This window comes from Diadema antillarum, unplaced genomic scaffold (assembly GCF_040938485.1).
Source record: "Diadema antillarum isolate AM-2024a unplaced genomic scaffold, OU_Dant_1.0 scf00000100, whole genome shotgun sequence".
Taxonomy (NCBI): domain Eukaryota; kingdom Metazoa; phylum Echinodermata; class Echinoidea; order Diadematoida; family Diadematidae; genus Diadema; species Diadema antillarum.
Genome location: NW_027270989.1, coordinates 1,324,767 through 1,348,702, shown reverse-complemented (window position 1 = coordinate 1,348,702; position 23,936 = coordinate 1,324,767). Strand labels below are relative to the sequence as shown.

Here is a 23,936-nt window from a genome sequence, read left to right as displayed (position 1 = left end):
TTGGATTTCTTACTTGAATTTCTTTGAAAGTCTAAATGTTTTAGTTGTCACTCTCCATTTTAAACACATACACACATGCGCGAGCTTGCGCGCGCACACACACACACACACATTGCACACCAAAAAAGCATGATGAGAAAATACATCACTATTTCAATCTATGGAATGAACACAATAACACGTCAAGCTGTAAGTGTTTACCGGCGCATTAAGTATAGTGTGGCATGAAATCAGAGCTCAAAGTGTTATCTGCCAGTAAATTGTTTGTCGAGCTGTTGTTTGACCAACAGACCCAATGGCGTTGTTTGCTAAACGAATCGCATTCTACTAACAAGTCATGTAAAGGCAAAGAGCATGCATAAAACCAAAATAGTATGACTGTTATCAGGACGACCGGAAACCTGTAACACAACATTTCTGATATATCACATGCATTAACTGCTGCTCAAAAACTTCCTTAATTCGTTTCGTATATATATACGGCGCAATTGAGAGACAGTGGCAATTTCTACAGTCTGAGAAGATCACATTCTTAACTTGTTTCTTACCATAATTTGCTCTGAAAGTAACTAGAAAGGAGAAAAACGATCATCCTTTGAAACAACAAGGAGTTACAAGGGCAGCGAATAATGTCGTATATTTCAATAGAAGTTCTGCATTATTATTTAGATCTCCTATTGAATATGAAACGCATTGGTGATTGCTTTATGATCATGCTGTTAGGACAGAAATCAAAACAAAAGAACAATTAACTTTCGAGTCAACGATTGAGATCAATACAAATGTTCAGAGCATTATCTTACTTACCTTGCTTACAGAGAATGGATATCAACTTATAAGTGATACATAAATTTGTCCTCGTATTCATTCCCAGTACATGAATCGCAAACAAAGAAAAGACATGTGCGCATGCGTGTCCACTTATAGAATAGAACGTAAGCCAAAAAGCACGTTAGGAATGCGCATTGCATGTTAAACGGGAGGGTATATTTAGTGCAGAGTATGTGTAGATGATGCATATCTATGTAAATGGAATATAACACAATCGCTCTGTATAGCTTCCGCTGTTGGCGCGTTTTCACTCTTATAAATGCACCCAGGGTTTTTTTTTTCTCTCTCTCATTAACATTTGCTGTCACGAGCATGGACACTACGTACATTTTTTCGATAAAAAACAAACACAATGAAATCAACAGAAATGGGGGGAAACTTATCTTGTCCATTCCAATGCACAGGCCATTTCAATTTAAAAACCCATGATAAAGATCAAATCTGCATCTTTGTTGTTATCAATGTTACCATTATTACTCCTACTATCTCCCATTGTGATCATTGTGATTATCATCATTATTATCATTTTTTATATCATCAGCAGCATGCAGCAGCATGCAGCATCATCATTATCAATCAGTTTGACCCAATAAAAACTTAATATTAACACTTGAACGCAGGTAAAATATATCAAGGCGAGATGGAAAAGTTTTTCCAGAATTGCATACTTTTCTATCACTTTAATCAAAAGAGTTGAAAGGAGATGTGTCTCCAATATTGTCAAGTTCTATTCAAGTAAGGGATTCTTATAGGACTTAAAAGGGTATTATACAGTGGGGAAATTGCAGAAATAGGATAAAAATATACGGCTGAAGTCTCATCAGAAATGGTGGCGGAGGAGGGGGGGGGGGGGGGAGGACAAGAAATTTTCCTGCACACATTCTTGGTAGCTATATAGTAAAGCTCAGTCTATGTTCTCTTCTCGCCTGCCCCTGAAATGCCTGTTCCACTCCAAGCATCACATTCCGTCACAGTCACGAATCAAGTCCATTTTGAGAGGACCCCATGTGGATGACTGTTCTCAAGTCATGTCGTTATCTTTAGATACATACTCAATGGAGATTTATTGTCGCCTCAAAGCCCCGCCGGGCATATCGCTGTTACTCAATGATTAATGTTGTCCTGATGTATTCAGTGAAAATATAAGAATTGAAGTTAATTTTATACTTGCTCGCAGGCTTGACTCTGCTCAGATTTTTTCTACCTGGGCAATTAAGGATATCTATCATGAATATTAAAAGGTACAGGTCTAATAAGGTTGATGAACTTTTTTCATCGTTCTGATAAGCAGGTCATCAGAAGCAATACATATCAACATTAATATTAATTTTGCTACTTGTAATTACAGACATTATTCATTCTTTTAAATACATGTTAGTGGAATAAAAAAAAAACTCGTGTAACTTTTCACTCATCCACTTTGATATTTGAAACTTTAAATAAAGTTTTCTTTAACAAGATAACTGAACTTGAATTTCACAGCAAGAAGACATGAAAGCATCATTTCAATGACTGGACAAAAAGCAAACCCCAAAACAAAACGTCTTTTCAGAAGTCATCTCAACTTTATTTGTCAGTACACCAGACCCTATATCAATCGTCTAGACAACGAAACTTTTGACGTTTCACGACTCTGACATGCCAAGTGGTCGTTATTGTCTGCTCTGGGTGTTTTTATTGAGGGTTATTAGGCTTTGAGCGTCTTTTGATCTGTGTGTATTCTCCTCGAGAGTGGAGACTGAGTCATTAAAGAGCAAACATGTTGACACAATGACTAGCCCAAAGGTGTGATAACTGAAAGAAGGAGAAATCGGGGGATTCCACCCATCAACCAAAATAAGATCTTTCGAAGGTCACATTGGCAAATGGAGTGTATAGTCGAGAAAAACGAATGCATGCACGGTCGTAACTTTTAACCACAGCTGGCGAAGACATTGAAAAGGCAGTATTTCTCGTCACTGGACGTTTCAATTGAAGAGTAAAAAGAAAAGAGTTTTATATACTTACAAAATAATGTGAAATTTCGTACGCAGTGCTTACGAGTAGATGCCCCTTTAGATTCTATTGTAACATTGATCAAACAGTGATCAAAACTAGGGCATGATGCCACCTATTCCATGACATCTTTGTGTGTGGGGTGGGGGGGGGGTGGGGGTCGGGTTGGGGCTGGACGTCTATATTCGCGAACACGGGCTTATTTCTCAGGACCCTTTAAGGACAGAAGTAACGATCGACTTAAATTTCGATCTTGTGGTTTACGGTTTACCTAATGTCAAAACAAGCTGGTAAATGGCTTTTGCCAGGGTGTGATGACGTTATAGAAACACATGTAATTAAAACTACTTGCCTACATGTACAAGGATAATTGCCTTCAATCTCATTCGCCGTGAACTCTCAAACGTAATACGCTGTTCATGATCAAACACTCCTGATTCGTTTCGTCTTGTCTTCTACATGCCTGTAATGAGTAACGTGAGATACCTGGCTCTTTTGAATTGACAGCCATCGGTCATGCCTCCCCCTCCACTCCTTCACACCCCACCCTTATTCCCCGTCATGGCCGGTCTTTGAACTTCTTCCCTCCCGCAAAATGTCACGCAAGTCATCCTAGCGCTGCCGCATTATTTCTCCACCTTACTTGAGCCGTCACATTCAAAAGGCAGCCCCCGCCTGCCACCCTCGCCTTGCCAGAAATCCACATGACATATCAGTGCGTCGAAATAAATATGAGGACCGAGTCGGAGATGGCCGAGATGGAGGGATTCTCCATGGGCTCGGCGCCCCGTACTGTATATTACCAAGAAGCCGAGCAGGCGACTAAATATGGGCAAAGGAATCGCGGCCTATGGCGTGCGTAGCATACCTCAGTCATTCCACCCTCACGCACCCGATATCGCGGCAGAGAGCCCGGCATTAAGGGGTTGGGTGGGAGACACGGGCTGGGTCGGTTCACCTCATTAATCAGACTCTATTATATCAAATAAAAGACAAATATAGAGTAATCACGACTGGCTGGCATATATTATATTACAAAAAAAAATAGAGAAAGAAAAAGAAAAGAGATAAAACCTAGTTTAGCCATATAGAGTGCAGAAAGCTTTAACAAATATATTCATATTATGAAAGAAAGAAAGATAAAGAGGGAGGACGTAAGCGAGAGAAGAAATGAGAACTACACAATATCCATAACAACCGAATTGAAAAATGCTTGATGTTTTTACTTAATTGCATGGACAATACTTTGAATAAGAGATTGCGGCGTGGAAAGACAGTCGGGGCATTAGTGTAAACGTGTAACATATCCATTACTATTGTGGATCATTAACTTCAGTAATAATTTTTTTTTTCATCGTAAATATTCTATTAATGAAAGTGTAATTTGCCATACAACATAAGTAATTTATGAAAAATTTTAGCCTCTTGTGTATACATTATTTTCTTTTAGCATGACGAACGAATTCTAAGTTGAAAGAAAAATATCGCGATACTTCGCGCTTTGCAATATCCTTACAAGCGTTCGTTTTTTATGAGTCGATCTCTCAGCGTTACATAATCATGTAAAATCCTATTTCAAAGAATAGGTTTAACGTACGTATACAGAAAGGAATGCTCTAAAGGAGCTATTTCTATTGTTTTTTGTTTTCAATTCTGTTTGTGAGATTTTTGTTTTCGTCACATAAGGACTCCCTCATTGTTCAAGCCAAATCTTTGTGAACTATTGAAAAGCTAATTTACGGACTGATTAATTTTTCTTTCAGCTCGCAACCAATGTACAACGTATAAGCTTTTCAGTATGTAAAGACAGTTCAAGCACTTCACTTTTCGCCTTGCACTGTTAGGCCTATGTGTGATACATACATTACGACCAGCGTCATATCATGTAGTTCTGTGAATTTCACACTAAATTGAATCGGATTCATCTGAGCTAAATGTGAGGTACCTGCCAAGATGAAAACAGAAGACACCTTCACACAAAAACAACAACAACAACAACAACAAGAACACCCAACCAACAAAAAGGGGAAAATTGGTATGGATGCAAGGAGAGTGTTGAGTGGTACGCGTGTATGAGAAGAGAGGGGTTAAAAACCTTTGGTCGTGCTTGTGACAAGGGGTAACAATAATGTACACCCTAAGATATATCGAGCAGGGGGGATATCCTTTCATATTGTGTCTGTAATATATCATGAAACATAGACAAAGGCTAATGGAATCAAATGACATTCGATTTCCATTAAAATGTCATAGTACAGTCGTATGAAAGTACGATTATACATTTTACTGTGATTACACCACAAACCTCGAACTGACAGATAGACGTATATTCAGATGTTAAGGTAGCTGTACAGCTGGTTTTTATACAGAGAGTACATAAAAGAAGGCTAAAATGGGACTTCTACGATGATAAAATCGTACATTGTAAAGCATGCGTTCAGATCACTGCGCGCATTGCAAAGAAACGAAAAGTGAATTTATGTTTCAAGACATGTTCATCTCTGCATCCACTTTAGTTGCTGTCACTAATACTTTTATCAGGATATCAATTCACATTAAGTGACCCCGCTGTGAACGAGAATGTTATCATTTCTTATACTGTGCAAGGTTTCGTCAAAAATGTCTCCTTTTCATGTCATGAATATCCAGGGGCGGATCCAGGGAGGACCGCAACCGGTGCACGCCCCCCTTTATTTTTTTTTGTTGAAACGAAAGAAATAAAAAGAAAAAAATGGGGGGAGGGGTGCGTGCGCCCCCCTTTAATTTTGTAAACGCGCCCCCTCTTTACGGAATTCCTGGATCCGCCCCTGATATCCGCATCCATTTCCCATAGAAACTCGATCAAACTCGATCAAACGCGATCAATTCCTCTGGGTTTTTTTTTTTTTTTACATCGATTGCATACAGACCTACTCTGGACTCTTCTGCGTGGCCATCAACCCATACCGTAGGCTCCCCATCTACACCGACAAGGTCGTGATGCTCTACAAGGGCAAGAGGCGCAGCGAGATGCCGCCCCACGTCTACTCCATCGCCGACAACGCCTACCACGACATGTTGCAGAGTGAGTTCTCGACCACGCCCCCCCTTTTTTTTTCTCCCCCACAACCCTTCCCACCCATCACTTGACGCTCATCTTATCTTAAGTGTGTTGCTAAAATATCTGAAAACATTGCCTTTGGCTGTATGATAATGAGAGACAGGCATCAGAAACCAATATTTATAAGTTGTGAGATGAGCACTTTAATGTGGTTAAGTTATTGGTTTATAAGTTATTGAATGCACGTAAAATACCACTGACACCTATACACGTAATTGAAACATTAACTCAATGTCATTGCAATCGTGGTTTTTGGTGCGCTATGGCGATATGGCAAAAAGACGCATTGCCATCCTCAAAATAGGAAACAAGACAAAACAACCCAGTACCCTAAACCCTGCCGCATAAAATTTGAGATCAAACATAAACTCTGAACACTCATTTCTGATTGATTGATATCTGAATTCGGTTGATTTTTCGACATAAGTTTGATTGCATTTGTTTATGAAACAGGGCCGTACATTTTTTTCATAACTGTTTTTATGCCTCCGCCACGAAGTGGTGCCGGAGGCATTATGTTTTCGGGTTGTCCGTCCGTCCGTCCGTCCGTAATGAATTTTGTGGACAGGGTAACTACAAAAACCTTTTGAGGTATCCTAATGAAACTTGGCATGTATGTGTATTAGGGAATGAAGTTGTGCCTATCAACTTTTGGGTGCACATGCTCAAGGTCAAAGATCAAAAGGTCAAGGTCAAATATGTAAAATTTCACTATTTCCACCATATCTATGTAATGCCTGAAGATATTTTCTTGAAACTTAGTTTATACATGTATTACCAAAAAGATTCTCTGGTGAAAGTTTGGGGTCATGAGGACAAAGGTCAAAGGTCTAAAGGGCCAGTAAAAATATCAAAACTTTATTTTTTTCACCGTAACTTGGAAATTAATCAAGGTATCTTCGTGGAACATAGTATATATACATGTACTGACTGGCAGTGATCATCTAGAGAATTTAGGGTTAATGGGGTCAAAGGTCAGGGGTCAAAGATCAAGGGCAACACTTCAACATTTTATCCCTCATATTTATGCAATGCCAGCAGGATTTTTTTTTTTTTTTTTACACTTGGTGTATGCATGTATAACCTATTAGAGATTCTCTGGAAACTTTTTTTTTTTTTTTTTGCCTCAAAGGTCAAAAGGTCGAAGATCAAGGGAAAGTCGTGAACTAACTTTTTCCTCCATATCTATGAAGTGGCTCAAGTTATCTTGAAACTTTCTACATATTCATGCATGTTCTGCCTGACACTGATTATCCTATGAATTTTAGGGTCAAAGGCCAGATGAAAATGGTAACAATGTACTTTTCAATACAGAAATTGCACTTTTTCTCCATACCTTGAAAATTACTCAATGCATAAACTTATGAATTGGCAAAGTCAAGTTAAAGTCCTTAAATCCCCAAATACATGCTCTCCTATTCATCCAGTTAAACCTAGGTTAAGGAAGGTGAACATTCAACACATTTGTGACCAACTTGTCATTTCAATATTTTGCCAATTTTGTGAAAATGTAATCACACATTGTCCATATGTACTATAGACCTATTAGGAGAATCATGCATTATGGCGGAGGCATACCAGTCGCCTTAGCGACATTTCTAGGTTTTTTTTTCAAATTTTGCTCCTCTTTTAGGTTTTTTATCCATGCATGATGAGATGTATATATATTTTTTTTCCAGTAATGGTTACTAGGCACATTGATGTACCCGGAAATCATATTAATTTCTCTCCCATTTTGTTTGTGTGTTCTTTTTTTTTCTTGTATCTAGACCACGAGAATCAGTCAATGTTGATCACGTGAGTAATGCCTGTAGACAGAGGGACATAATGTTGAGACAATAGCCGAGACAATATCGTTTAAGGGAACTGTTTGTTGCAGAATATTTATAATCATGAAGCACCAATATGTTGATAATAGTGCTATCTGAGAGTTTCCTTTTATACATTGATGAAATCATAGAATTAGCTACAAAGAATAAGAATAAGAATGAGAATGATCGAAAACGAAGTGTTTAGAAATGTTATTATTTTGAGAGTTACATAATATCATACTTTGTAGGAAGAGCAAAGGACCACTATTCTGTTTGAGTGTAATTGTGATGACTTTAATATGTTTGCTGTATTTCATGTATCTATGTCTTCATGATGTGAAATCTACTAACGGTTTTCTCTTCTGTTGTTTTTCACTCTCATACAGTAGTGGTGATTTCTTAATCTTTTCTTACAGCTATCATAATGACGACACTTCATAATTGCACGAGAAACTATTTTGTCTATCGTACGTTTGGTAGAGAAATCGCAGGTTGTTGGAACATGATTGTCGGAGATTCCACTTCACAATAAAAAAAAAAAACCAAAACTACACACTCGCATTTTTATACAATACGTACTATCTCCTTGTTTACAACAAGGAGCACAATATCATCAATTAGAATCCATTCCGTCTCAGATCTTCAAAATTGGATGATAAAGTAATTCATCCCAAATTTCGGATGTCGTGGAACCTTCGAAAATCTTGAACGTCTTCTTGTACATGTACGTTTAGTGTATCCGTTTATGTATTCATGTATTATCGTACCGTAGTCAGTGTCTGTGTACTTTAGGTTTATACTGATTTGTAACTGTTATCAATCTCGAAACTGTAAATTTTAGCTGAGCTCAAACAATACCCCATTCTTTTCAAAATTCACCAAAAATGAAAATAACGTCCATAAAATTGCAATATGATATTTAATGTAACAAACACATGTCATAATAGTGACACGAAATTTGATGTACAGGTACTTTCTGTCACCTATATGCTATTAAATATTCTCCAATTGAATTGATAAGTTTCATATTGAGTTCAGCTATCATCGTATCATATCTTGAATTTATAAGGCTATATTTAGGGCGACTCTCCCTACCATGCTCGAGTAAGGATTCCCCTTTCCTCCATTCCAAAAATTACCTTTTCGCATTGCCCGTTTCAAAAGCAAGCATTTGAGCATGGCTTATGGCAGCAACTTTTCCTACATATGCCTACAAAAGTTCGTATCTACAGTATCGCTCAATTATCTGTCTTGCATATTTTCAACTTTCAATGGCATCCGTATAATCGAATGCGAATGACATTAAATGATTCGAAATTAAACTGGGCAAATTGAACTCAAAACTAACTTTCAACTATTTGATGATTAATTTGAATGTCTTACAAAGTTCATGTATTGTGCGTCTGATCTGTCTTGTAAATCGTTTAAGTTATAGTTACAATGCACGATGCAGCATGTAAGGAATGACACGACTTCGCATGACATAATAATACAGTAATAGTTCTGAACATGAAAAACACACACAGAGAACGTAAGCGTGCAGTGCATTTTTCTAGAAAATGAAGTTTGAATTATTTCAAAGCGATTTTTAGGGGCATGGATCTTATTTTAAGTAATTGACCTCTGGGGAATAATTGGTTGAGCCTCATGCAAGCCGCTCAAAGAAAGCAAACTCCAACAACTAACGCTTCATTACTAATCGCTCAAAAAATATCTGTAGCTGTCCGGTATTTTGCTAACTTGTACGACTTTTTTTTAAAATTTTCTTTGCTGTTTGCTGCTTGATTTCACTCCTTTTCATTCAAAGATATTATCTAACCATGTTCTTCCTCTTTTCTCTATCATCGCTGGCATCTGCAATCTCCTCAATTGCCCCCCCCCCACCCCCTACCCAAAACCTCTCCCCTCCCGTCACCGCCACCCATCGCAATCACCTCCTGCGCCACCTGTCCACGCCACTTCATCACCACCAGTGGAGAGTCGGGTGCAGGGAAAACAGAAAACACCAAAAAGGTCATCCAGTATTTTGCCAACATTGCTAGTGTATCCACGGGAGCAAAGCAGGACAGCCAGGAGGGCGGGAAGAAGGTATCTCTTTGTTTAAGCTACACCCTCACTCGCATATACGGCGTGGAGCAACCAGCGTGCGGAGGAACAGTCCTCTGTTGTACCCCTTCGCGTGCTTCTCACTTACTCTTTGAGTAAAGTGGTTCGTGGCGACGAGGTTGGGATTACGCGCAGTTTGTTTATGCCTTGACAGTTGGCAGAGACATTATATTGAGTATCAACTATTCCTCCTTCTGAAATGCACGACTGATATGGAAAACTGAAAATTTATTGTCTCTGTCTTGTTATTTCTGTTTTGTAGATGACGAACTTTTGAGTAAACATCAATCAAAATTATGATAGTGAACCTTGTTTAGGATTCTTCATTGCTAACAGTGATGTGTTTCGGATTAGTTTTCAAACTTTTTGACTGTCTGATACATTTTTTTTCTCAAAGAAATTTAAATCGAAGTAGGCCTATACGAAATGTCATTCGGTTCAAAATCCATTAACTTCAGACAGTTTTAAACGTGAAATGATATTTAGACTGTGGTATAAGATTATTTCCTCTGTCAACGGCGTATCAAATCACGGTTCTCTCTTCCTTCGCCACGAGGGGGCGCCACGTCTGCTATGTATTGGAGGGTGAGCACATTCTGCAACTGCGTAAATCAGTCTCTCAGAACCTTGTGCGAGTGCGTTTTGCGCAAGTTCTGCTGCAACAAATATTTAGTTTTCACGCTGATTTGACCACGTTGCAGAAGCCTTCTACAACCCCGGCCTTGTGGTGCGTGATCACGTCGTCTTTAGCGAGACGAAAAACGCTGGGCATTGAATTTCCTTCTGATTTTTGCGCGAGACTCATGCGAATATTACGCGCAAAACTGCACGGAAGTTCGACTCCGCCCAGCCGGTGATCATGACCTTAGATGAAGAAGAAGAAGAAAAAAAAAAAGAAAGAAAAGAAAGAGAATAAAATGGCCCCTGAAAAGTATATTCGACGTAGGTTGTAAGGGATAGCTCTTCAATTGCTCTGATAAAGCGAAGTGAATTCCGCCTCCCAAGCCATCGAGAGATTGAAGAAAAGAAAGCGAAGAAAACGTGTCATCACTTGGCAAAGACTGACCAAAAGTACACAGCCCAGACCCGGGTCTGTGGATGCTAATTTGTTGTTTTCCCCTGTTCACCATATCTTTTATTTTTCTATATGATTTAACAAAGATGGCGGTCTTCTAGGCATTTCCTCACATCATAGTGCCGTGTCTAGAAATTAGACAACGCCGTTCCGAGATTCTCTTTTCTCCTAAAAATTACCCTTGTTTTCTCGGACAACAACTCAATAACAACAAAAAATGATAACTATGAAGGATGTTAGCTTTGAGTTTATGATATTTGCCTTAGAAATATTTTTATTCAAAGAAAACTCATGTATTTCGGACAGGTGTTCTTGTCCTGAACATATATTTCTAGGCTTCGGCACGGCCATAACGCTTGATGGTGGAGACCTTTAATGCCCAGCAGAGTCAGCTTTGACAGAAGATCTTAACTTTACTGTTGAGCTGCAAAACGTAGTTGATTACTAAAAGAATACGTACGAGATAGTACTCAATGTCAGAATGAATGTGAGGTGGTCAAAAGAGGGCGTTACCGTCATGCCCTCTGATTACAGTATGCCGTCGAATCGTTATTATTGGCTCATGTAGACACGGACACAAGGCTGGCAGAGTGTATTAAAAAAAAGGGGGGAAAAGGATAAACTCCAACCCACAACCACAAACAAAGGAAGGAAAGGCAGAAGTTAAGTTTGAGGCAAACCGCATCACACGTATTTGGAACTGACATCAATGACTTCTTCAACGGGTTATTTGATTCGTTATGCCCTCTCGATGTATACTTGTTCGCAATATGCCGAAGCAAAATGAAGTAATGATCACAATTTATTGATTCCATCAAGGATGTGAGATTGTTCATTGCCATTTTTCTTTGACGTAAAAGTGAACCCCATTGGCTCCCGGATACAGTTAGTAATTCTTGGAAAAATGAAAAAAAAAAAAGTGCACGTCGCCATGCAACACCTTTGCTTTGATTTATCCTCTGTTACTGTAGAAAGAAGATATCACCATCACTCATCGGAAATATATCATTTGTCGTGATGAATACATGCCTTGATAGTAAAAAAAAAAAAAAAGAGAGAATGCTAAGTTGCCCGTTATATTTTTCACAGTTGTTAAAGGTAACGTGCATTGTCATTTATCTTGTTTTGGCCCCTTACAAGAACTACGGACAGGTCCCGACAACAATTCCGAGAGTCCGTAAAAAAATCAAACTACTTCAATTCGAAATCAATCTCGAAATTGACAATATTATAGTTTTCTTAGAGCTCTTGGAAGACTAACGGGTTATCGCTGGAAGGTCTAACAGTCCAAATGATTTCGTGCACCTGGTCCGTTAGTTAAATTGCCAGAACAAATCAATGACAATGCATTGACGAAATTATTGGGTAAAAGTATCAGTTATGGATAAGAAGCAGAACAGGTAAATCCGCTGCCAAGTGACAGTGTCGCTCCACTGTAAGAGGGAGGAGGTTGACTCGGCCACACCGACGAACCGGATGGGAACATGCTGAAGCATACTTTTGGGCGACCTCGGGCCGTCACTCTTCCAGCGGTAACGTCTATGCCAATTGTACTTCTGGTGGCGCTTGTACTTTCAAAGAAAAAACAAAACAAAACAGAATCCTGGGATGCGTGTAACTATAATATACTGTTCAATAATGTGATTTCATTGTTATGTTATGTAAATGTAAGAAACACCCCAGACACGAGTGGATAGTCTTAAAAAATGAAACAAACAAATCCTCAAAATTACGCCAGCAGATATTTCATAGCATTTCAAGCAGTTATGGTACTGAAAACACAGATGAGAAATTCGCCAAAACACTTTTTATGTTCAAGACGTCGTTCAGATTCTACTTTTATATATATATATATAAAAAGAGAGGCCTTTGACAGCTTTTCCAACCTCCTTTATCTGGGGTGCTCTTACACCATACCATGGGGTGTAATTTGAAATTTAAAAGTAGAGTAAATATTGCATCGTGCAAAGATGCATGGCTCCATGAATACATGTGCATCATGATGGCCATTAGACGCGCTCGCGTCCAATTGCGTATGTGCATGTGCATGAAACGGGTTACGAAAATTTCCTTCCAACCAATCACGTGTAGGGAAACCTGGAAGACCAGGTCATCCAGACCAACCCACCCCTGGAAGCCTTCGGTAATGCCAAGACTGTCAGGAACGACAACTCCTCTCGATTCGTGAGTACCTTAAATTGAAAATAAAAAAACATTCAAATCATGAAATTCTTCCGTCGAGTTGTTGTTTTTTTTTAAAATCATGTCTACTTTTTATCATGGCTAATACTAAACACTGATCAATTCAGTGCTTAATTACGTCGACGTAGGGCAATTTTGTCAATCAGTTGCAATGATAAAACATATCCTACTGTCTCATTACGCACACACACACACACACAAAATACAACAGAATGAATGTACGTCAAATTGGCAATAGTAAAACCTATCCTATACAGTCGTATTACGCTTTAAAAAAAATCCCGACTGAGCTAAATATAATCAAATGTTGGTATAGACTTAGAAGGTAGGAGCAAGGTCTACTTAAAATTTTTATAATGGAGAATTACTGGCGAAGTCTCGGACGGTTTACTGAATAATTATTATCAATGAATCTTAGCGGAATGATCTACGCAGTACCCGAGGACATCCGCTTGCTTTAATTTAAATGCTTTACATGCTCTAGGGCTTCGTCCCTTTTTAAAGTGTATAGTTTTATTGGTTGCTGAGTGTTAAGCTATCATATGTACAGCCAGACACACAACTAACAGACAACAATTAACGCAGATTAAGCATTTTCTAATCAAATGGCACACTTATTTGAAGACAAAACTTTTGTACAGAGCCCACATTTTTGCCAAATAATGTGTATTGAAATGAACGATCGTAAATTCTAGACATTCACCATGCTTGCTTTCTTACGCCTTCTGCAGGGTAAATTCATCCGCATCCATTTCGGTACTAGCGGCAAGCTTGCTGGAGCCGACATTGAAACATGTAAGCACCGAAGTTGATTCAGATCACGTACGAGAAGATAGCTTATCCCCGAGATGTCTCACGCTGACAATTTAATCCCTCCACTAACCATAGTGAAACTATGAACTTGGAATATCTTTATCAAGGCATAAACCCACCTACGAAATCATTATTTTTTCAGCGCCGCGGCTCCCTTTGACTATAGTGCCTGCTTAAACGAAAATTGTGATGACAAGTTGTGATGTCATGACAAAACTGAAGAAATGCACCAGCTTATAATTGTCACTCTTTTTTTTCTTTCTTTCTTTCTTTCCTTCCTGTCTCTTTCTCTCTTTCTAGACTGATACTTTTGAGGCATATAAATCCACATGCACTCTGTGTGAACATATGTTAATATCATTATTTGTGTATACAAAAATGTATGATATATTTTGTGCGATCAGCTGCCAGTAGCTACTTAATCGTTGTCTTTTTCCAAAATTCAGCTTTTTTATCATCTCAAGAGTAACAATTGAATTGACAGGATTTTTTTGTTTTAGTTTTAGTCCGTTTACAAATCATAGAGTGTGTGTAGAGACCATTATCTGAAATGACGTGATAACAAATGATAAAAGCAATCCACACTGCTTGATAATTATGATACCTCAAAATCTTACTGAATTTGAAAGTCAACACTCCAAACCAGATGAGGAGATTTAAAAGCAAATCGCAGACCTGCACATCCAAACGAGAACTCATCTTTCTCGTAATTTGGGAGAGGGAGGATCTCATGCCTCCGAATATAGGCTGCCTCTTGTACCTTGCCGACAAAGGTCTTCGTTTGTTTGTTCATTTTCCATCTGAGAAGATGGCTGGATAGCCCATATTCAGCTATGCACTATTACATAGATGGTCTTGCATGGGGTCCAGTTGGATGTAAAGGTGAAACATCCTGTCTTTGCTATGAATAAATGAAATGGGATCTTTTTCGTCCATGAGTTGTGACTCTCTCATACGCGGGACCTCCGTTTTATGTCCTTTCGGAGGGACAGAATGTTTTGCCTCTTATGATACTAAAGGGAACGGTATGATTACACGTAACATTGCTCAGTGGGACTCGGGGATCGAACCGGGTCCTTTGGATCGTGAGGCAGACGTGCTACCGACTGAGCTAACTCACCGCATTCGACAATGTGCACCATCATGATTTAGATTCATCGTCTTCATCTCGCTTTAAAGCATTTAAAGGACAGTAAGCTTACTAATCTCAAATAACATCTATAGCCATTTTTCAATTGTGGTTCTCATCAATCGTTTCACGCTCGGCTCCTTTCGTTTGTCTCTTTTCAAGACCTGCTCGAGAAATCTCGTGTAATCCGCCAAGCCCCCGGTGAACGATCCTACCACATCTTCTACCAGATCGTCTCTGGATACAGAGCCGATGTCCTTGGTACGTCCTGTCCTTCGCATTTTGAACTTTCTTTCAGCTCGCAGTATCAAGTGGGCCAGAATGACCTGACCTCACGATTTACATTTACTGTCATTTAAACTGATATTGAACTTCTATTGTACTGTATTTAAGTTTAACTGGCAAGTACATGACTGTGTTATAATAATATACGCAATCATGAATAAAACACCCTAAAACAAAAACAAAACCGATCTCTTGCTTAATATATGAGAAACAAGTCATTACCTGGTTAGTTGCCATAGTAATGAATAATGGTGATTGATTACAGTATTACTATTACAATCAATAGTTAGTTACAATTAATAGTTAATTATAATGATTATCATTTTACATAATTACAGTCATCATCGGGGATAATGATAAAAGTGAGTATCTTATATTTTCGCTGTTCTTGAGACGTAGCCTTTTAACTGTAGTATTTTCATTAATTTTCTCTTTTCCATTTTGTATCGTTTCTTTTCTTTTACGGATGTTCGAAGAATATCCGCAGAATATTACTATCACGCAGTTCCTCCACCACGCATTGTACATCTCCATAACAATGACGGAGACCTAACCCATCAAACAAACGTTTGAACTATATACTCATGTGGCTTCGGTTCTGTGTCTATCCTATACAGAGGCTCTCTTGGTTGAAAAGAACCCCAAGAAGTACGCTTTCATCAGCCAGGGCGAAACTGAGATTGACAACGTTAATGACGTTGAGGAATTCAAGCTCACTGATGTAAGAACCTTATTTCCTTGCCCTTTTTCGTCCCTAATCTGCATAGTCCTGCTGGAAATCATTTGTCTGTGAAAATTAACGAAAAAAGAAAGAAATAAAAGAAAAATTACCACAGTGAACTGTTCGTGTGGAATCAAACTAGAACGCGTGACATTTTCGCCAGAGGAAATCGACGAAACGCTGGTTGATTTATACGTTGTGCAAGAAGTGGCTGTATTATCATTTTCATGCTTGGTTGGCATGCTTGCATCGTTTACGGCAACGAAGAGTAAGGTTCTTACTTAGCACACGATTGCTAATCGACCCGTTTTGGTACCGTCCTCTCTTTCTCCGCAGGATGCCTTGACAATTCTCGGTTTCGAAGATGAAGAGAAGATGAGTCTCTACAAGATGTGCGGTGGTATCCTCCACTTCGGTAACGTCGAGTGGAAGCAGAGGCCCCGCGAGGAACAGGCCGAAATCGAAACACCAGAGCGTGAGTACTATTTCTACCTGCTTATGTTTTTGCCCGAAGATTATATCAACATCGTTATAATCACTAGTATAAAAACGCAACATTTATTTTCGGTAAAAGACTGATGAAATGATTATGATGATGATTAGGACGATCATTATTGAAATATGATAATCATAATAATAGTAAAAATGATGTCAATCATGATATCATCATTTATGCTGTAATGATGCAAAATGAAATAATGTAACGATTATCAGGTTGATTACTGTAACATTCATGATAGTAAAATGCATTAAAACATAGTTCTTATAAGGAGTTAAAATTCATCATTTTCATTGAAATTAAAGATATTACGTGAAACAACAACGGATATTTTCCCTCGAAGAAAATAAGAAACGACAAAGCGCTTGACATTAGCATACCCATTTCTCAATTTACATGTTTATTGATATTAATCATTCTTCTAGAACAAGATTAACAATATCTATTAATTTATCCAGACAGCAGTCATTATCTTAACAGTTCGTGTCAGTGCACCCATCCTCGCTTTCTCTGCCTCTATTTTTCTCTCTTCCTTTCTCACTCTAAAACGGATAGTTTTACACCTCACAATTCATTCATAAGTAAAATATTGCTTTGATTATTGAACAACATATACCAAGGTATTACAGTTGATTAAACCCGGAAGTGCCACCAGAAATACAGACTGGGCCCCCTCACTTTTAAAAAACGTAGCGCCGGCCCTGCACAGACGCAAAGTTTTGCCGGTATTAGTAACACGAGGTACATGATGAGTTCTAATATAGCATGACCTCATATCTGACATAAGATTCGTTATCATCTCTTTATCTGCAATAGTCATTGACAAGGTCGCCTTTGTCTTCGCTGTGAACAACCAAGAACTGGTCAAGAACCTGTTGAAGCCTCGCATCAAGGTCGGCAGCGAGTACGTCCAACAAGGCCGAACCAAGAAACAGGTACGTCGCTACACGGACAATCGGAGGTGACAATTCTTTGGGGAAGTAGTTCCTTTCGTCTTTCAAGGAGAAGGAAAGATATGGAGAATGGAACCTGATATGTGAATTGAGGGAGCGCAGCAACATTAGAAGGATGCATTAGCTAAGTTTGAGGAAAATCGGACAATCTGCTCAAAAGTTGTGAATTCGTAATATTTTGGTGAACCATCGCTGGATGAGAAGACTTTACCACTACGTGACGTCATGTGTGGAAAGCAATTATAAAGAAAATTCGGTTTATTGTAATTTTCTAGCATAATGAAAGAACACTTCACCTGCCTCGTTCAGAAAACATTACACTAACCAATCGAGGGGATGTGTATTTTTCATAAACAGTGAAACTACAGTATTTTCAGGTGGATTTCTCTTTATATTTTCTTTGCATCATTTCCAATGCATGACGTCACGAACACTAGACTGTTGCTAAAAGTCGTCTCATCCAGTGACGGTTGCTCCAAAACTGCAATCTGCACGGAGCCAGGAAAGATTCACTTTCATCACATGCATTCCCTAATAATATTTCACGGTTCCCTTTCTTTTTTTCCCCTTTTCTTTCACTCTCTCTTTCTGGATCTCTATCAGTCTGTCTCTCTCTTGCTCTTTCATTAGACTTTATGTTTTTTTCAAACCCTCAGTGAGTCTCCCGTTGTATCTAATTGTGTGTCGTTCTTTCTTTATTTCTGTTCTCTCCCTCTCTGTCTGTCTGTATGTCTTTCTTTTTCATATTTTCTGTCTGTTCGTCTGTCAATCTATCTATCCATCTGTATGTATATTATGTGTGTGTAGGTATGTATATGTATGCATGTATGTATGTATGTATCTATCTGTCTATATCTATCTGTCTGTCTGTCTGTCTATATCTATCTATCTATCTATCTATCTATATGTCTGTCTGTCTGTCTGTTTGTTTGTCTGTCTGTTTGTCTATCTATCTATCTATACATCTATCTATCTATTTATCTATCTATCTACGTATCTATAATGTCTTATGCTAATGGGCTGAAATCCCTTAATCTCGTCACTTTAATTTCTTTGTCACCATAACTCTTGCTCAGGTCGAGTACTCCGTGGGTGCCCTCGGCAAGGCCATCTACAACCGTCTCTTCTCGTGGCTCGTCAACCGTGTCAACAAGACCCTGGCCACCAAGGCTACCAAGCACGTCTTCATCGGCGTACTGGACATCGCCGGCTTCGAGATCTTCGAGGTGAGGAATCTAGAAGAGTAGAGTGGACTTATACGTGTCTCTCTCTACTCAGGACGTTCGTCGTTTCGACGAAGACTCTTTTCTGGGGGGTCTTTTTTTTTTCTTCTTCAAACTTCCTTGTCCCAAAAATCTAAAGCTCCCTAATGCTAGTGGGTGCGATGGTGGCTGTGGTGCATGATCTATTCTCAAGGGAGACCTCTGGATAATTCACATACACTTTCGCATTTTTTTTTCATTAAGAGAGTTAGTTTGTCTGCTCAAGGACCACAGTGAATTCTAAAATGTATACAAGGTACTATCATTTCCTTTACTACATAACGTTAAATTATATAAATCGTCTGGAATGTCCCTTCAAAGAGACAGCGTCTACCACACACGTTTCACTTACGTGTACATGTATATTGTGATTATGTTAATCTTGTTGTAATTGTAGCTGGTGTTGATGTCGGATTACCGAACGCCGTGTAAGTCCAAGATGCATCGTTTACATATCAAAAGACAGCGATTTCCATGACAAACATGCGTTAAAAGCAATTGGAAAAAAAAAGGATGAAAATTTATCATTCTTTCTAAACAATACAAAACTGAAAAATAAAGGATATTGTCATTTGAACTGCTGGTGAAATCGCAAAAAGTTGTGAACTAGAGTTACTGGTTATAAAAGATAGAGAGATATACTCAAAGAGTGAATCTTTATATACTTTAATTTCATGCAAACACCGGTGCTGTAAACATTCCTTCTGGATTACGATAAGTTTTAGAAGACGAGCACAGCCGACATTGCCTTTCTGATTTTCCGATTTTTCGCACCATTTTTTTTTTGTGTGATCATCCCGACGCTAGAAAATGGTTGATTCGTAACAGTCTTGATCACCTCCCTCCGCCCATCTTGCAGTTCAACAGCTTCGAGCAGATCTGTATCAACCTGACCAACGAGAAGCTGCAGCAGTTCTTCAACCACCACATGTTCATCCTCGAGCAGGAAGAGTACAAGAGGGAGGGTATCGACTGGGTCTTCATCGACTTCGGTCTCGATCTCCAGGACTGCATCACCCTCATCGAAGGAGTGAGTAGGAGGAGTCTGCGCACTGCAATAAGTTCGGTGTTAAATATGAAACACCGAGCTGGTGTTAAATTTTCGGTGCTCATTTGCAGTGTTAGATCAACACCTGCGGGTGTCACCTCGTAATACGACATTGTTTTTTGAATAGTTTCTTAGTTACTGTTTTTCTTGTTGATTTTGAACTTCAACAAGACGATCAAGAATTTTTCGATAAAGTACTTGATTTTGAAAAAAAAGGTATGAACACATTTACACCACGGTAACACCAGTTGGTGTGGTCTCCTATTGAAGCTAGACGGGTGTTATACCATTGACATTAACACCAGCAATAAAAAATGAACACCATGTGGTGTCATTGTTGAATCAACACCAGCGCAATGTCAAAAATATCACCAGCTGCATTGTCAAATTAACACCATGAAGTGCCAGGTGAACACTTTTCAACATTATCACAACATACTTTCTACACCTGTGGGTGTGGTCCTCTATTGACACTTGATCGGTGTTAGATTAAACACCCGTGGTGTTAAATTTAACACCGATGTTTTTGCAGAGTGTGTGCTTGTTTGAGTGTTTATGTGTATGCGTATACAAAAATAGCCATCAATGTACAAAACACACACATCGACAAAATAATGTATCACAGTCTTCATCCAACGTTTACAAGCCAACATTAACCCGAGGATTCAAAGTCATTATTGCAAGACATCTGAAAGACACAACATGATCATTCTAGCTGAATGAAAACGAGAGTGCTGAAATAGTTATATTTCTGCAAATCGCAAGGCAGTTGGTAAATTTGTCTGCTATATGTAGAAATAATAGATTCCCTGCGCAGCCCGGTGTATATTGATATTGTATGTAAAAGAAGGAAGCGTGCCTCTAGAAATGAACAAAGTGGGGAAGCGGGGTGGGATGACTTGCCCATTGCAACAACTACATTGGCGAGATTATCAGCTTCATCACTTTAATCATCACCGTGGAAAAAAATGTTTACAATCGGTGCTCCGTTTTAGAACAAGGAACCCCATTTGAAGAGGGTTTTTGAGTAGCATTAGACAATTATACAGACTTTTACAACTGCTGTAGCTGAGTGATCGGGGAAAAATGACTTTCCTACTAATCATTTTCCCCTCCACAGCCGATGGGTGTGTTCGCCATCCTTGAGGAGGAGTGTATGTTCCCCAAGGCCACCGACATGACCTTCTTGGAGAAGTTGATCAAGCAGCACCACGGCAAGTCCAAGAACCTCACCAAGCCGTCCGTAGGAGGACAGAAGAAGCCCAAGCCACACGCGGTTCACTTCGAGATCCACCACTATGCCGGAACAGTGAGTATCGACACTGTTGTCATTGCATGCACCATTTATGGCACGGTTTGCTCACAAAATGTCCCTCTTAACCGAGGAGTATAATGTTCTCATAATTTTTAGGCGAAAAATACACCAGACGTAACAAAACAGAATAATGCGTGATTGATTATAGATATTGTCTGCTTACATCCTCCCTCTAGTTTCTTTTGCTTAGCAACAGTCACTATTTATCTCGTATGTGAAAAATTCCTTCTCTGTTCCTGGGTTCAGAACATGTCATTATTTGTGCGAAACAAACACACACGCATACTCACAAACAAACCAAAACTAAAAAATTCATGTAAGAGGTAGCGTGGAGTATAGTGGATAAGATTCCTGAATTTAAGTTCGAGTCCTGCCGAGTGCTTAAGTCCTTGGACAAGAAGATTTCACGACGTCGCGACTGCCCTCTCAACTCACTCGTTTATATGGGTACCTGGCAAAACTGGGGTAGTGATACATGTATTAGTACCTATAAGATTCTTTCGGAAGGACGGTGCCAAGACATAAATATTTAGCCCCTTGACAATATCTCCGTGACAGAGCTAATCTTGGAGAGCCTACAGTGAGTCAATAGGACATTGTGGGTCAATAGGACATTGTCTTTTTTATCATCATTTTTATCATTATTATGAGCCGTATTTGATGATGATAGTGGTGGTTATTGCTATATCATGGGGTCGGCGTAAAGTCGGACATACATGTATTCATCTGTAAAGTAAAATCATAGCCTCAACCAAAAGTGTATGTATGTTTGTGTGTGTGTGCGTGTGTGTGTTTGACAGAAAGAGAGAGAAAAAAGGATAAAAATAAGACCTGCTAGCGGAAAAACCCCTCCAGAGTCATTTCCACCTGGGACTTGTGACGACTTTTGTGTTTAACAAGGAACAGGTTTCAGATTTCAGGATATATAATGAATATTGCAAAGAAGTGTGTATAGTTAATGAAGTTTAATCTTTTCTGAAAGATCGACAAGACCGAAGCATTCACTCTGATACCTCCTCATATTCGCGATCGTGCAGGTCGACTACAACGTAGAAAACTGGCTGGACAAGAACAAGGATCCCCTGAACGAGGCCGTAGTCGAGATCTTCCGCAAATCTGCTGAACCCCTTCTGGCTGAGCTCTTCGCCGAATCTGGACAGTCCGGTAAGTTAACCTATGCAACACCGAATCTTTAACTCTCCCAGGACTGGTTCTATAAAATACTATAGAATACTGTATCTCAATGGTGATAGCTACAGAGTTAAGATTTTTTTTTCTAACGAGGCGTGGTGGTTCTCCTTGGACTTGATAGATAGTAGCCCTATAGCAATCAGAAGCTGGCCAGGGGCTCTTTACCCATTCCTTCTGGCGTCACTGTACATCGCGGTCACTGTGTCCGTCCAGGGAGGTGACCTGTATGACGTATGACGATACTGCATCTTGAAGCCGCTGAGTATTACTGTTTCCCGTCAATTGCAGATAATGTTTGAGAAAGGGTTTTTTATTCTTCTCGTACAAACAAAGCTTGAAATAGAAAATGCTGGAAGTGCAAACGCTATAAAGAGATACTGTTATTATATCGTCATCCTGCATCAGGCTTGCTTACAAATCAAATATAGTCAGTAGAATTGGTTTTATGATGAATCATCATGCAAATAGGGTAAAACATACTAGAACACAGTCAGGATCTGAATACTTAACATCGATTGATACTTCACTTCTACGATCAGACCCAGGAATTATGTAATCTGTCGCAGGATTTTAGCATTGTTCAAATGAATTTAGGCAGGATTCTCAAAAAGATTGTAAAAGTGCAACGGGGGGGGGGGGGTGTTTCATAAAGCTGTTCGTAAAGTTACGAACAACTTACGAGCGACTGGTGATTAGTTCTTGTGCTGAATTATGGAAATTCTGATAAGTATAGCACATCAGAACTGATCACCAGTCACTCGTAAGTTATTCGTAACTTTACAAACAGCTTTAGGAAACAGGGCCCTGATCAGTCTTATTTGTTATCTTACACATCGATAATGACAAAAAAATGGCTTTAACTACTATGATGAAATATTCTTGGTGCTACCTAAGCTGACAGGAGTAATTGTGATGTAGATTCAATTGTTCAACGTTGTAAAAGAGATGAGTGAGAAACCTAAGAGCAAAGGAAACGTCGCACTGTCCTATAGGTTATGCAACATACGTCAGGTTCGCTGAAGGCATTCGCAACATATCTTGGTCATTACTGATGAAAGTGGTTCTTATAAATTCCTTAAAATCACATTTTTTTTTTTGGCTGAAACAATATTGTTACATAATGTGACTGATGGCAATGATTCGTTTATACCATGTTCTTGAAGAACGGAAACTAGTAAAAAACACAAACAAACGAGGGAGCATTAAAAACACGGTATCTAGGATGTTACTGGAGACTGCTCATTCCTCTATTATAAGAGAGTACAACTGGGTTGAAAGCTTTAAACATTAGAAGAGATATTTCCAGGGCTCTTTGTCTTTTCAAATGGCATTACTATTCTTTAAATTCCAAAGTAAAATCGAAATCTTATTATTTGAGTTATCTTTCATTACAGCACCCTCACCTCAACAACTGTTCATTGTGAATGTGACAAACTTTGAAAGAAGCAATACTCCAATTAAAGTTGATTTTTCTTGAATGATTTTTCTTACATCCAATTTTACATCATGCCTGTCGCGTTGAAGCAAAATTTAAATATCTCTTTATTGGTTTTCATTATTACAGAGAGTAAGTAGACAACAATTTCATTTCTTTGATAGC

General features: G+C 38.9%; 1 protein-coding gene across 1 annotated transcript in view; it reads left to right on the top strand.

Annotated features, from left to right (window-relative positions):
• LOC139718847 (myosin heavy chain, striated muscle-like) overlaps window positions 1–23,936 on the top strand; it is a 78,797-nt gene that overhangs the window by 12,437 nt on the left and 42,424 nt on the right. Inside the window, 13 exon segments of the mRNA XM_071630312.1 lie at window positions 5,734–5,890; window positions 7,696–7,723; window positions 9,711–9,825; window positions 13,010–13,102; window positions 13,852–13,915; window positions 15,225–15,323; window positions 15,965–16,068; window positions 16,405–16,543; window positions 17,384–17,502; window positions 18,597–18,746; window positions 19,642–19,812; window positions 20,951–21,139; window positions 22,183–22,309. Coding sequence (XP_071486413.1) covers window positions 5,734–5,890; window positions 7,696–7,723; window positions 9,711–9,825; window positions 13,010–13,102; window positions 13,852–13,915; window positions 15,225–15,323; window positions 15,965–16,068; window positions 16,405–16,543; window positions 17,384–17,502; window positions 18,597–18,746; window positions 19,642–19,812; window positions 20,951–21,139; window positions 22,183–22,309 — 1,555 coding nt within the window.